At 37.3% G+C, this 12,909-nt stretch overlaps 1 protein-coding gene across 1 annotated transcript; it reads right to left on the bottom strand.

Annotated features, from left to right (window-relative positions):
- Nucleotides 1-2,090: 2,090 nt before the first annotated feature.
- LOC110942438 (homeotic protein knotted-1) lies at nt 2,091-9,160 on the bottom strand. The gene is made up of 5 exons (XM_022184216.2): nt 8,818-9,160; nt 8,620-8,742; nt 8,389-8,548; nt 2,888-3,147; nt 2,091-2,591 (listed from the first exon to the last, which is right to left on the bottom strand). The coding sequence occupies exons 1-5, from the start codon at nt 9,136-9,138 to the stop codon at nt 2,379-2,381; spliced, it is 1,077 nt and encodes a 358-aa protein (XP_022039908.1). The 5' UTR covers nt 9,139-9,160; the 3' UTR covers nt 2,091-2,378.
- Nucleotides 9,161-12,909: the final 3,749 nt, after the last annotated feature.

Raw genomic sequence — 12,909 nt, 5'->3', positions numbered from 1 at the left:
GGGTGTTATGAATTTAGCAATGGGCTTAGCCCAGTCATTAGCACAATTCGCATATGTGTTAGATACTTATAGTTATTGTGTGTAGGGTTAGACTTCGGTAGTTCTAAAGTTTAGAAAGGGGGAGAGAGAGAGATTTCGTGATAGAGAAAAATCGCAGAGAAAGGCTGCAAGTTTGTATGTTCATGAGGTCTAGATTGCCTGTAAACATTTCTGTTCGATAATCAATACAAAGCCAATTTAAAGGTATTTGTGTTTGCGTTAATTTACTAGTTTCTGTATTAAGTGGATCAAGATGACTCCACACTCTTGATTCATTCATCAATCTTGTCAAGATCCATGTAATAGGGACCTACGTGTTGGCAAAGTTTAAATAAAAGATGGTCAATGAGTTTGACATGACAAATATAGGAGTACTTAACTACATTTTGGGACTAGAAGTACATTAACAATCAGATGGGATTTTTCTGTCACAATAGAATACACAATGGATCTGTTGAAATTTTTTGGCATGAAGTAGTGTAAAGCTATATCTACTCCTATGAATACTAACGATAAATTAAAGGCGGACGATAGTGGTGCAATCTATTGATGAACTTATGTCTAGGTTTATGCTGAAACCTTTGGTGCATCATATGGGAGAAACCAAACATGTTTAGAGATATGTTTCTTGAACAACATATCTGGGTTTATGGTATGTGAAGACAAATCAAGTTACTTTGGTTGGATACACTTACGACGATTGGGTAAGTTCGATAGACAGTTGGAAGAGCATTTCGGCTAATACATTCTCCATTGGGTCAACAACGACAACATGGAGCTCTAAGAAACAAGAAATAGTTGCTCTATCAACTATAGAAGTGGAGAACGTAGAAGGAACACCTGCAGCTTGTCAAGCAATTTGGATGAAGAAGATCTTACTCGAACTGGGTCATGAACAAGTGGGTGGTAACTCCAATTTTCTATATGACAACATGTCAATTGTGTTCTTATCAAAGAATCAAGGGCATCATGGGCGTAGTAAGTATATTGACACTAAGTTTCACTTTATTAGGAACTTGGTTGAAGGTAGACAGATTGAGTTGAAGTCATGCACATCACAAGAACAAGTTGCAGACATTTTAACTAAGGTTTTGGGAACAGATCGGTTTGTTTGTTTGCGAAGAAGACTTGGAATGACCACTCTTTGAATTAAGAGGTTGTGTTAAAATTAATTAAAAAGTGGATCTAGCTGGTTAGGTGGTCTGTTTTAGTGTTTGAATAAGTGAGATGTTCACCTAGTCTATGGGGTGATATCGAGTCTTGTGTTGAATTTGTTTCTAGTATATTTCCTTATATTCTGCTTATGACCGTTGTACTTTCACTGCTATACAGAGCAACCTTTACTATTGAATAAAGTACCATAGAGTTCAAGCATATTTTGGTATGAAAGACCTACCGTATACAATACCAAAATTCTAGGGTGATTGTTGGCGAAATCCTGTTTACTTGGTGCTTAAGTCGGTGACCAAGCTATACTTATCGGCTTCCATGAAAGTTAGGCTGGATAGCATAGAAGATAAGAGGAGGGTTACCATACAAGAGAGGAGATTTGTACGAAGTGTGGGAAGAAGGAGAACCATTGATATCCCAAGATCAAGGGTTCAAAATCATTAGTGTCCGGTATGTAGTTCCCAAATAGAATTTTTTAGGTATATACGTTTTCGACCCCCGGTTTTAATTTTTTTTAGGTATATACGTTTTCAATCTCCCGGTCAGAAATCTCAAGCTTCGCCACTGACTTGGGACTTATAAAAAAATTATTAACTTCATGTAAAAGTTTTAGATAACTACACAAATCAATCAACACAAATACAAATCTTCGACGTCAATATCTTATCCTGCAATTAACTCAGCTTGAATTCTTCCAACAAAGACCAAGCTTCATAATTCAAAAATAACTTTTAAACCTTTGTACAAAACCCACTTGAATGAATTTAAAAATTAGATATCAACCAATAAACAACTTTTGTAACCCTTATATACAAAACAATATAAATATAAAGATATAATATAAAACAACATCCAGTTATTAGGAAAGATACAAATAAACATGTGCAAGCTACATAGTGCGATTATGACACAATATATAATAGGTACGTACGTACAGTGTTATGAGTATTACAAGAACATCTCAACGTCATTGCTAAATGATATCATACAGAAGGTAATAATAAGGGATGCACAAATTATGAGATTGCACTTTCAAAGAATTACCAAAGTTTGCCAATCCATTTCAACACACGTGCGGCCTAATAAAAGCACTCGTTACCTTTATTGCCAAACCAGATTATACGGATGATAGGTATATATGATCATGTTTTTGTATGTTATCATTCAATTCAAGGTCCTAATCTGTAAGGACCATCGCCCATGTAGTGGTGATCTTCCATATAGAGAGCAGTAGCAACATTTTGTGGATGAAGCCCGTCCATAACCATAAATTGCATGTCCTCCGAAGGCTTCCAATGTCTCTTTCTTTGGTTGATGAACCAGTTATTTATTTGCTTCTGGTCCAAACCTGTTGATTCTGCCAACGCTACCTTCTCTGATTCCTGTATCATCATTGTTTTTTACATTCATTCACTGCAAATTATAGCTTACGTACAAACATGTTCTCGTTCAAAATATATTACGTTTCATTGTTTTTTACATTTTTTTCTATTGTAATTTTATGTCCCCATTTTGCAACAACTCGTGCATCTAATTAAGGGCTCGAAACTTAATTCTAAGATGCATACCATCATACTTTATTAAAGGAGCGGAAGCGGAAGATCCACTTGTTGTATTAACCCTTAAAATGCATGGCGATATAAATAAATATAGGCAAGGAAGGTTACAGAAGACGTACCGAAGGATATGGCCACTTGTAGTGCAATTCCCACCAGCTTAAAAGCTTTTGTCGGGCTTCTTTGGGAAGTTTTCCTTTCTTTTTTTTCTTGGAAAGTTCTTGCTTGAGACTGCTTAAGTAACCGCTATACTTTCTCAACAAGTGGTTCTTTAGTTCACGGTCTTCAGCTCGTGGGTCAATTTCAGCAACTTCTGTTTCTCCACCACTGGTGTTCTCTTGTTCTTCGTCCGACGAACCAATCACCTCGCATTTGCTTTCATCTGTTCAAGCACAATCAAATAAGCATTTTTTCACGTACACGAGATATGCTATTTTCTCAAACAACAATCGCTCACTAACAATAATATACAGGACCAAGTCATACATATATTGTAGAATATATTTGTGCATGGAATTCAACCAATTATTGAAGTTCATCCTGGTACGTGTTACCAACAGACAAGGGGCATGAATTTCTGATGAGTTGTTAGCAAGGTCCAGCACAAAACATAATGAAGCAACCTTTTTCAGCCTTAAGCAAGTAAAACTAATAGTAATCTACATTGTGATCTATCAAATTCATTCAATAATGAGTTTCAAACACAATAAGAATTGTTGGAACAACTCAAATAAAGGTTTCCATTATTAATGACATGCTAGAATAGTTTAGTCTTTATTAGCTGAATAACGGGTTAGTGGTTACCGGTCAATAGGAAGGAGGAGTATGGTTAATCGCTTGTTTTCAGTCTTTTTTTTTTTTTTTAATTTCCTTTCGCAATCTTGTATGCCATCTAAAGGAGTTTCAATCATCGAATAAATTAATCATTTTTCAATATATATTTACTTTCCACTTTGTTGCTTGATTCACAAAACCAACATTGTGGTATCAAAGCCAGGTTGATTTAAAGGTAAAAAGAGAAGGGAAGGGAAGGGGGGACGTTTCTTCAATGGCTATTAACAGTTCCAATTCAAGCTCCATTTCATCTACCCCTCTACTGTCTTCAGGGGAGATGGATATGAATTCTAGAGCGTTCATATGAAATTGTTGTTAAGATCTCAAGACTTATGGGTATGATGAAGATGGGAGACAACACAGTTGATACAGATCGACCGCATCTAGCAGAGAACGTACAAGAAAAAGGATGTTAGGGCATTGTCATTGTTTCAGCAAACGGTACTTGGTGATGTGCTCTCCATAATTGTAGCTACAATTTCCACTCGTAAAGCTTGGAATTTGTGCAAACATACTTCTAAAGAGACTCGAAAGTGAAGATGGTGCAAACTTTAAGACGAGAGTTTGAAACATTGAATATGAGAGAATTAAGGTGCAAGAGTAGACAATTTTCTGTCCAAGGTTATGAAGAATGTGAATCAGAAAAGATTGTATGGTGAAACAGTTAATGATCAAACTATTGTCAGTGGTACCGCCCAAGTGGGATCATGTGGTAAAGACTATCGAGGAGTCAAAAGATCTCACAGCCGAAGGTCAAGTGTTAACAGAGGGATAAAATCTTTAACCGAAGGTCAAGCATTTCAGGCAAAAGAAGGGACGAGGTACTTTTCAATGCTATAATTGCAACTTCTTTGGTCATTTGAAAGCGGATTGTTGGTATGAGACACAACCTTAGGAAACACCATAGAAGATAGTGATGATGATAATCGGCTATTTATGGCTTTTGTGACGAAGAAGTGTCAAAGCAGCCCGCTCGGATGGATCAAGTTTGCTTCTTGGATAGCACATTCAGTAACCATATGACATGTTCACAAATCATTTTTTTTTTAAATCCAGATGAAGGACGAAAATTGTAGGTAAACATGGGTGATAGATGGAGTGTTGACGTTATGATGCTAAAGTTTCCGTCCACCGGACGGGTAAAGTACTAGTTATTAATATGTATGAAGGAACATAGCTGGGAATTAAAGTTTGTTTCGTCATTCAAAAGCATGTTTGGTGTTGAAACAAGAAACGGTGAAACAAATATGTTGTTTACTTGCGGTGTAGGTAATATAAATTTTCGTTTGTGGCAGGTACAGAACAATACCTTGGGTAAAATTTGTTCCAAACTAAGATAAAAACGTTTTGAGTATAGAACAATTGCTATATTAAGAAAGGGACTCCAATATAAGACTAGAGGGTGAAGGAAGTAATGAATATGCTAAAGATGAAGAGGAAGACTACTTTGCAAAAGAAAAGGATTACCTAAATGAGTATCTCCACATCTTGATCCTTACACAAATGCAGCCAAGTATGATCATTCGAAAATTAAATTTAAGGCTTGGACTTTCGAGAACACAAGGGTAACAAGGTATGGGAATACTTCTCAAAAATGAACAAAGTAAGTCTTGCTACAATGCAAACATTGAAAGGTGTGTTACATTCTTGAATATTTTGAAACAATGACTAAGAGAGTATTTCAAAACAATGACTAAGAGAGTATACCATGAAGAAAATAATATAAAAGAATTGAAAGAGAAGGTTATGAAGAACCAAGGATGAAAGAAAAGGGTGAAACAAACATGGTCAAGATGGGATACAAAAAGCGAAAGGTTACTTCAATCCGTGACTATCCACTGGGGTGTGGATTGATAAGAAGCGAAAGGTTATAACTTCAATTATACATTTTCTCAAAATACATAATCAATTACTTTGATAAAAACTTGTTCTATTTTCGGTTTTCTTTTGCTTTGCAAATCACAATCAAACATCATGAAGAAGTTAGGTTCGAATGATTCTGGGAAGCGCATTTGAAACAAAAGGCATATATGAAAACTAACAAATAAGAAGAATACCCAGCCTGAACAAAATGAAGAAGATTCAACAAGTGCCATTCAATTCCCTTTTTGTGACGGATATATTTATTAAACACTGGATCATGCATTAGTCTTGTGCAAAATATGCAATGGCCATCGGTTGGAATTTCAATGAACCGATTTGGCCTTCTTTTCATCCCCTTCATTTGAATTGTTTGGGTGATATGGAATAACATAGGTAAAAAAAAAAAGAATTATTATCACTAGATTAGATGGTGTAGGAACACATCAACAAGTATTCGGCATAATTGTATTGTACATAATACATGCATGTGCAATCTTGCTTCTTGCTAGGAACGTTGTATTATTGTTCTAAAATTGCTGCTGTTAAAAGTATAAATATTTCTCACCCGGCTCGTTTAGATTTCTAAACAATCCAAATGGACCAAATCAAGAATGTAATATCAGGTAAAATTATGTTAATGTGTGGACATAAATTATTGTTAGGATATTGCATACATTGCAATAGCTTCTTCTTTTCTACCCTCTACCAAAATCACCACAATAATCTTACAATGCAATAATTTAGGGCATTTATTAAAAAAATGTGTACACATAAATACTCGATACACTGTCCATGATTTATATATAGCAAGAGTGATTAAATGAAAAAAGTATCAAAAGAAAAGTGATGTAGAGACTGGTAGTATAAGACAACAAAAATCAAGAAATAAAAATGAATAGAAGTAAAATAAAGGGAACATGGGTAGCACTGAAATGAACAGCATCCTATGTCCACCACAGTTTTCTAAGTCCCTCAAAGCTACCATAAAATATTCCCAAAATAAAATAAATGCTCACGCACACACAGTGTGGAAATCACCAGAACCTGTTTCCGTTCTCTCGAGGTAGTATGAACAACTTTGGAAATGACAGATTTCATATTTTATATTAAATCTTTTATTAATTATGATTTATCTTAATTTATATAGAAATTTGATGACTAAAGGGACGGCAAGGAGAAGGAGAATTACAAGGCGAAGTGAACCTTTTCTTAATGAATACATATATCCATACTAGATGTTTATTATAAAAACTTTTAAACTAAAATTTAGCTGAACACACAGTTCATAACGGTACTGAAATCAGTAAGAAAAATATAGGTATTAATTTATCTTAAAGGAAATGCTGTTATCTTTAAGACCGTGGGTATGGTGAGGCTTGGGTTAGGGGCATGAGTTGACACGTGGATTTCGAGCCCCCCACCGCCTAGTGATGTGTCCGTGGGGTATGGCGGGCGTGGGTGCACCACTTGGGTTGGCAGGTTATTAAAAAAAATTACAAAAAATTTAAAAAATTCACACAACATTTATAAAAAAAACCTAAAATTTTATTAAATTTTTAAAAATTACATAATCCTAAAAATTACATAAATCCTAAAATCTACAAAATAAAAAAACCTAGAGCGTTAGGTAAATTTCAAAAAGGGCGAGCTTGTCGAACGCCTTTCGCTCCTTGCCTCGAAACTCAATGTTCGCCACCGCCACCCGGTCCTCGTGGCTTAACTCGCCGCTCGGAACGGCTTCATAATAGGCCTTGAAACGATCGAGCTTGGGCCGTAGTTCGCGCCATTTATGTTGGCACGCGTTGATGTTGTGCCGGTCGTGTCCGACGTTATGTCGGTAGCTTGCGAATGCTTTCGGCCAATATCGTGTTTGGCCAGGTTGCTGCCCCTTCATAGCGTCAACGACGCTTGTGACGAGAGCCAATTCTTCTTCGGGTTGGGGTAGCGGGTTCGTGGGATTAAGTGGGTTATGGTTGGGGTAGCCGGTGGGGTAGCGGTGGACAGCGACGGTTTGGAATGGGGTAGCCGGTGGGGTTTGGGGTTACATTTATAGGGGATGTTGGGGGTTGCGGTGACCGCTTGGCTTGGCCAAACGGTTGGAATTTAAAATTCAAACCCGCTATGACATGGCGGTGGACAGCGAATAGGAGGCCGCCACATCGAATCTCAAGCCTGCCACACGTCCGGCTTCAAACCCAAGCCCCAAGGGGCCACGCCCCAACCCAAGCCCACCCGGGGTGATGGCTTGGGTGTTTTCCCCCAACCCACGCCCCAACCCAAGCCCCATACCCCATAGTCTAAACACTTGGTAATATAATCCAAGAGACTAAAATAATTTATAGATCGATGAAATGTTTTCAACGTCTCTCTTGTTGAAAAATATATGAAGGATAGTTTATGGTCTCCTAAAGGAATAAAAAGAAAATGGATAGTTAAAGAAACATGTTTGTAATTGCGGTAAAAATTATTAATGTTGCTACAGAAAATGGTAAGAAAATGAGCATGCATTTAAATAAGTATAAGAATCAAATATGGGTCGTTTAGGGTTTCTTTTTCTTACACACATGAGAGAGTGAGAATGTGGGTTGTTTAATTTTCTTCAACCTGCTACTGCAACTGAAGGGACCAATGAATGATCTAAACCTTGACAGTCCTACCATAAGTAGCTGGATTTGACAGTAACCAAACTCCTAGTTTCTTACCTCTTCGTACCATGTAATAGTGAACCAGACAAATAATTTTATTTCTTATCATAGACAGGTAGCAGCAAAAATTCCTAAACTTACTTTGTCTAAACACATTCACCTCACATTTATATATATTAGATTGGATGCACCTAAACTTCGGAAACATTTGGAACATTCTTTCTACTATGAAACACACACACATATATATAGTTATAATGTTATGGAGAAACATTAATTACCGGGAGAGATAAAGATCCGGCCAGCCGGAGAAGAGGAGGAGGAAGAGGAGATGGTAAGTGTGGAAAGTTGAGATTCGATCCGGCGCATGAATTCCATAGCTTCTTGTATTGGTCTTGTGAGTTCCTCTTTGTACTTGATTAGCATATCATAATATGCTTCCTACCAATTATTGTACGTGTCAAAATTATATAATACTAATTTTTACAACACATATCATTAAAATACCATACCATGAACTGGTCGAGTTCCGGGTCTTTGTAGTTCTCTCTACAACCTAAATTAGCCCGTTGTCGAGCCTCGTACTCTTGCCGCACCGCCGTCAGCCTCCCCACAACTTCCGGTGGTGCTCCCACCTACGTGTGTGTATGTATAATTATATATATATATACACACATATGTTTGATTATAGAGCTAGCTAGCTAGGTTACCTTCTGACAGTCCATGTAGGCTTGAAGTAGGTTAGAATAGTGAGGATGTGAAATGATCTTAGCTTTGAGCGCTTCATCTTCGTTGTGAAAGTTCACCATAGAAGGCGGGTAGTTATGGAATTTCTCAGTTTCGATCTTGACCATGGGATGGTGATACTGATCGGGATGATGAAAGCCCCCATGCCCAGGATCACTTTCGTTGCCTCCTCTCCCATACAAACAGCTGGTATCTGGAGCAACTCCACCCGACCCGTATAGGAAAGTTGTAGATGTTGTACCTGTGTTACTGCTGCTGCTGTTCTGGCCCAGGTAATCTTCCATCAAGACAAACCCTAGCTACACAAGAGAGAGAGAGAGAGAGAGAGAGATCGGGTGTAAAACCCCTAGCTAGCGAGCTAATCAAATACAACTAAGGCGATTTGTTTCAAGGAATATCTATATCGCTATCTCATAGACACCGGAGGAGCTGGCCAGAGATAGGTGAGAAGGGATGACAAGACGTTATTGAGAAGGAATAAAGTAGTATTAAGTGAATGTTTGAAAATTGATTATTTAGAGAAAGCAGTACCCCTTGTTGATAAGGGAGAGAGAGAGAGAGAGAGAGTGTGTCTCTGATCCCTCCTTATGCAAAATCCTTTCACCACTTTGTTTTGTGTTATTAACAAAAACACTATATGATTGAAGAAAAATTAGACTGCTCACTTTCAGGGTCACAACATATTAGCACTATTTATAAGCCACTAATATTAATACAAACATAATGTTCAAATGAGATTTACTAATTTCGTGAGAATAACGTTAAAAGAGGGGATGGTTAATCATGCAATATGTGGGGACGTTATAGCCGAAAGACAAGGGGTACATGCACTAATTGGCATTTGTCTCAATTGTTGAGTATTATGTGCCTTAGAGTGTGTGTAGTGGGACGGTATATGCCCACATAAAGCCCCTATAAAGCCCCAAACACCACTACGAAGGGCTTTATGAGATTAAAAAAGGGGGTGGCGCGATATGCGTGGCGCCGGTATGGGGGATGTTTTCAAAGTTTGGACCAATCAAAAATTAGTTAGTGTTTTTATAATTAATTAATAAAAACGAAAATTAATAATTAGGTATTGATGGGTAGAGGCTTTATGACTACGGCCTATAGTGATATAACGCCCCATAAAGGCATTGTGTGACGTGACACGACACGTGTCGCATAACGCCCCACAAGGAGCTTTATGACTAAGGCCATGTGTAGTCATAAAGCCCCCAAAGGGGCGTTATGCGCCATGTGGCATGCCACGTCACCCCGGGGCTTTATGGGGCTTGAGGCCGTAGTCATAAAGCCCTACCTCATCATAACCAAAGTGTAAAATGCAGGGACCAAAGTGTAAAATGCAGGGACCAAAGTGTTTTAATGCAGGGACCAAATTGTAAAATGCAGGGACCAAAGTGGAAAATGCCCACCTTCTCGCGCCGCGAATTTTTTCACGCCGGTTTTTTTTTTTTGTGATCATGGCGCTGGGGGGGGCGGTGTGGGGGGCTCCATACCGGCGCTATGGCCTTCACCGCGCCCCATTACATACGACCTAAGGATGGCCTTATATTCAAGGCTTGATGCAAAACTACTATCGAGCCGAGAGTCTCACTAGAAACAGTTTCTCTCAGGGCCGGCCCTGAGAATTCATGTACCCTGTTCGAGCTCGAAAAAACGTGCTCTTAGGTCTTAACTAAATAAAAAATTTATTAGTTTTTTTTTTATTCAGGGCCGCCCAGAATTCTTTTTTTTTTATTAGTTTTTAGAAAATATTTGGGTATTGGGCTCATTAACCTAATGGGCTAAATAGTTTAAATAATATGATTTTTTTAAGTAGGCCTATGTTAATATTTTTTTGGTTATACCCTATTAAAAAAAATTTACGTATATAATATCGGATTTTTTAAAAAAAAAATTACGTGCCCTACGAAATCACGGGCCATGTTCGGTTGTCCTCCCCGCCCTCCTTCAGGGCCGGCTCTGGTTTCTCTATTCCTACGAGGTAGAGGTAAACCTGTCTACGTCTTACCATGCTCATACCCTACCTTAGTTTTGCTGTTAGTGAGATTTACTGAGTATGATGATGATTTTAGAGAGGTGAATAATTCAAATATAATAAAGTGCATATATAAGAATATTTAGGATCAGTTTAGTTTGCTGTTAAAAAGTTAATTTGTTCAAAACACTCCCCTAATGTGAGAAGAAGAAATTACTATATTACTCTATATTACTTTTAGAGACACCTGGTGATGTTTGCTCGTTAAATATTTTGTTAAGAAAATTCTTCGGGATAAAATCATAGCTAATGGAAAAATAGCCCACCATGCAATTTTTTTCCCAATTATACTTTTGGACTAGTTTATGCATTATCTAAATCAAAATTTTACTAGGAAAATATGATGAGATAAAGCTTAGTGAAGAGAAATATTAGAATGCAATGTGTATAATACTCCTCAATTTTAATTTATATTCTTTTAAGCGACGAGTGTGGATGTTGTGTGAAGGTGCTCAAAACTTTTGTAAACATGCGAATTTTTCGCTTGATCTTTTGATATGCTTCTTTTTGCTAAGAAATATAGTATATCTTAATTAGACTTTTAGGGCCTCATATTTTGAACATAATCTGAGAATTCATTTACCCTGTCTAAGATTGAAAAAAATGTGTCCTTCAGAAATGTTTTATTATTAATTTTTTTTTAAATCAAATGGGTATTAGACTCTCTAAACCTAATCCTAATGGATAACTTCTAAACCATAAAAATTGTTTTGTAAATAGACTTATCTTGGAGTTGGTATGGGTATGCTATTTAAAAAAAATTAACATATGTATATCAGATTTTTTTTAAACACGTGCCCCTCGAAGTCATGGGCCATGTGCGGTGGTTCTCCCCGCACACCCTCATCACCACCTCTGGCTACAAGATCTATGATCATGTTGTGTTACATTCATTTCATCTTCAAGTCTAACCAAATTTGTTTTGATAAAGTGGTAAAATATAATTCATAACCTTTCGTACCCTGAGGATATCAAAGTATTTGTTTTAGGGTGTACCTATCTACACACCATTTTGCCTATTTACACACCAAAAAAGGTCTTTTTTGTTCTTATATGCACACCCTGTAGTATCGAACTGTGGCCAAAACGCGGCGTTTTGGTCCGGTTAACCAGACAAAGACTGACGGGTGTCTGACGGGTCTGTTGACCGGACCAAAACGCCGAGCTTTGGCCGCGTTTTGGTCCTATCAACCAAACAAAAGACTGGCACCCGGTCTGGTTGACAGGACCAAAACGCGGCCAAAGCTTGGCGTTTTGGTCCGGTCAACAGACCCGTCAGACACCAGTCAGTCTTTGTCTGGTTAACCGGACCAAAACGCCCCATTTTGGCCAAAGTTCGACACTGCAAGATGTGCATATAAGGACAAAAAACACCTTTTAAGGGTGACTATCTACACACTTGGTGTGTAGATAGTTTGGCCCTTGTTTTATCACATTCCAATCTTTTCACTAGAAACGAGCTATATATCTTGTCATATATTGCGGTCATATATTGCTATTAAGAAACATTAATGCAACAACTAGACTTCTATGGTACTCATGAACCCAAATGTTCTACCTCTTTGATAGGTGGTGATAAGGGTCGAATTACTAGTTTGTAGAGATTATTTAAGTGTTGATGTAGCAGATTCTATTTAAGTGTTCGTCTTTGTTTTGGGGTTTTCGTTTTGTATTTTCAGTCCCTTGCTGACTCTTTATATTTATATATAAAGTGATTTGCGGTTAAAAAAAAGTTTGTAGAGATTATTGAGATTATTTCTCTTTCAACTACTTAATTAGCTTAGTGTCATATTTACATTTAATAGGTCCACTTGACCGATTCACTGGGTTTTCAACCTGTTAACACATCTATACCTATTTTCAGCAAAACTATAAATTTAGACTGAATTCTCCAATCAACGTTTCATACATTATTAATATGTATTTTGACTACTTAGAATTCTAATAAGCTCATTTGACCTTTAAATTGGTTAAAATCACTTTAGCTAATTAAGTTTCACTTTCTCATTTTTCA

The sequence above is a fragment of the Helianthus annuus genome, chromosome 5, assembly GCF_002127325.2.
Source record: "Helianthus annuus cultivar XRQ/B chromosome 5, HanXRQr2.0-SUNRISE, whole genome shotgun sequence".
In the NCBI taxonomy this organism is placed as follows: Eukaryota; Viridiplantae; Streptophyta; class Magnoliopsida; order Asterales; family Asteraceae; genus Helianthus; species Helianthus annuus.
Note: the sequence above shows the minus strand (reverse complement) of the source record. Positions and strands in the feature narration are given on the sequence as shown.